The following is a 2,500-nucleotide window of genomic DNA, read 5'->3' as shown; positions in this document are numbered from 1 at the left end:
GCGTCATCAACACCCACTCGGAGAACGTCGGGGTCGTCAGCTGGTACCGAGACACGACCAAGCTGGATTACGACTCTCCCAGGTATGACAGCCAGGGAGGGAGGACATGTCTTTTGTTATTGTTTGGTTACGACTTTTTAGTATTGTATGTAGGTGTGTGTAAGGGGGAAGGAGGGGGAGGTGTGTGTGTGTGTGTGTGTGTACTCGTGTGTGTGTGTGTGTGTGTGTGTGTGTGTGTGTGTGTGTGTGTGTGTGTGTGTGTGTGTGTGTGTGTGTGTGTGTGTGTGTGTGTGTGTGTGTGTGTGTGTGCGTGTGTGGATGTGCGTGCGTGTGTGTGTGTTTGTGTGTGTGTGTGTGTGTGTGTGTGTGTGTGTGTGTGTGTGTGTGTGTGTGTGTACGTGCGTGCGTGCGTGTGTGAGTGTGTCACTATGGGAGAAGTTATATGCACATGTATGTATGTGTGTGTAAAGTGTGTTCCTGTGTACTTACTTTTGAGAGAGAAAGAAATTTGAAAACTTCCTCGTGGCCCAATATAAAATCCCACACAATGAATCCGACGAAAGACGCCTCAATGCCATCTCCCCCCCCCCCCTGCCTCCAACAGGGGCGGCGTGAGCGTGGAAATCGAGAAGACGCCCGAGAGGACCACTTCCAAGCTCTTCCTGACGCGGGCGCTGAAGGGGGACTCGGGAAACTACACGTGTGCGCCCAAGTTCGCTTTGGCAGACTCGGTCCTCGTCCACATCGTTAACGGTAAAGATCCTCTGGTTGAGAGAGGAAATGGAGGAAATCCTTTTGTCTTGTCATAATGCAATGTTGGTTTATCGATTTCAGTTACGTTCTGTAGAGGGATAGATAGAGTTGATGATGTAAATAGAAACACACGCACACACCACCACCACCACCACCACCAATACACCTACCCCATCCCCCTGCCCACTCACCCTCCCACAAACCACACAAATACACCAAGACAATCAAAACCAGTCACAACTATCATAAACCCCAGCATCCCCCTGCCCCCCCCCTCCCCCAACATAATCCCTTTCAACAAAAAACGTGTCTTTTCTCTTTTTCTCCCCAGGCGAAGAATCGGCGGCGGTGCACACGGCCAGCTCAGCGAATCTCGAGTGTAACAGGTTGCTTTTGAGTAGTTCCTTGTTAGTGGCACTCCTGGTTCGTGTTCGCCGGTGACACACGTGAATAAGTAAGTATCACACGAAGAACGTCGCTGGAGAATCTATTGAAATCTCTTGTTGGTGCCTGACAGTCTGCGCATGAATGTGTGTCGACGTTTCTCTCTCTCTCTCTCTCTCTCTCTCTCTTCTCAAAAGAACTTTTCTTTCCTATTTCTTCTCCTTTTATCTCGTATGATTTTCTTTTCTTAATTTCCCTTTATACTCTCTCTCTCTCTCTCTCTCTCTCTCTCTCTCTCTCTCTCTTCTCAGAAGAACTTTTCTTTCCTATTTCTTCTTCTTTAATCTCGTATGATTTTTTTCTTTACTTTGCCTTTATACTTACCTTCTTTCATCATGACACTTTATTTCTCTTTTATTCTCTCATAAGAACAGTTTTCTCCTCTTCCTTCTCATAATATCTCATCTGTCCTCATAATTTTCTCTCTTTTCTTTCATATCTTCCTTTCTTTTGTTTCCCATGTTTCCCTCTCTCCTCTAGAAAGAATTTTATTCCCTTTTTTCTGCTCATAAGACATTTTCTCTCCTTTTCCCTTCCCATAAGAACTTTTTTTCCTCTTTTTTTTCCTAAAAGAATCTTTCTTTCCTTTTCCCCTCTCATACTATTTTTTTTCTTTTTCTCACCTTTTTGTTTTTTCTCTCTCATTAAAAGTTTTTTTTTTTACCCTATGCCCTGTCATAAAAACTATTTTCCTACTTTTTTCTCACATTTTATTTTCTACTCAAAAGAACTGTTTCCCGATGCTCTGTCTTAAGAACTTTTTTCCTACTCTTTTCTCACATTTTATTGTTCTACTCATAAGAACTTTTTTTCCCTATGTCCTGTCTGAAAAACTTTTTTTCCCTATGTCCTATCTTAAAAACTTTTTTTCCCTATGTCCTGTCATAGGAACTTTTTTCCTTCTCTATTCTTACTTTTTTCTTTTCTTTTTCTTTCCATTAGAACTTTTCCCCCTATGTCCTGTCATAAAAACTTTTCCGCCTCTTTTCCCTTATAGGAGTTATTTTCCGCTCTTCGCTCTTATAACTTTTCATGATCTTTCCTCTCATTTCTTTTCCGCCCTTTTTACTCTAAGAGCTTTTCTCTTCGCTCTCATATTTCGTGTTATTTTCTCTTATTATGACTTATTTCCTCATTTTTTCACGTAAGAACTTTTATTCCTAATTTACTCTCACACGATTTTTCCCCATTTTATTCTAACGAAGTTTTGTCCTTATACAAGCTTTTTATCTACTTTCTGCATATATGTCTTTTCCTACTTTTTTCTCAAGAGTTTTTTTTCGAGAAAAAAACTATTACCATC

The 2,500-nt window shown here is 41.6% G+C and overlaps 1 protein-coding gene across 1 annotated transcript in view; it reads left to right on the top strand.

Annotated features, from left to right (window-relative positions):
- Positions 1–2,500, top strand: part of LOC113803878 (neuroglian) — a 38,277-nt gene that overhangs the window by 30,642 nt on the left and 5,135 nt on the right. Inside the window, exons 5-7 of the mRNA XM_070141424.1 lie at positions 1–82; positions 605–753; positions 1,085–1,207. The exon at positions 1–82 is cut by the window's left edge and continues 69 nt beyond it. Coding sequence (XP_069997525.1) covers positions 1–82; positions 605–753; positions 1,085–1,194 — 341 coding nt within the window. The 3' untranslated portion in view covers positions 1,195–1,207. The remainder of the gene's footprint in view (positions 83–604; positions 754–1,084; positions 1,208–2,500) is intronic.

Source organism: Penaeus vannamei, chromosome 28 (genome assembly GCF_042767895.1).
Source record: "Penaeus vannamei isolate JL-2024 chromosome 28, ASM4276789v1, whole genome shotgun sequence".
Classification (NCBI taxonomy): domain Eukaryota; kingdom Metazoa; phylum Arthropoda; class Malacostraca; order Decapoda; family Penaeidae; genus Penaeus; species Penaeus vannamei.
Note: the sequence above shows the minus strand (reverse complement) of the source record. Positions and strands in the feature narration are given on the sequence as shown.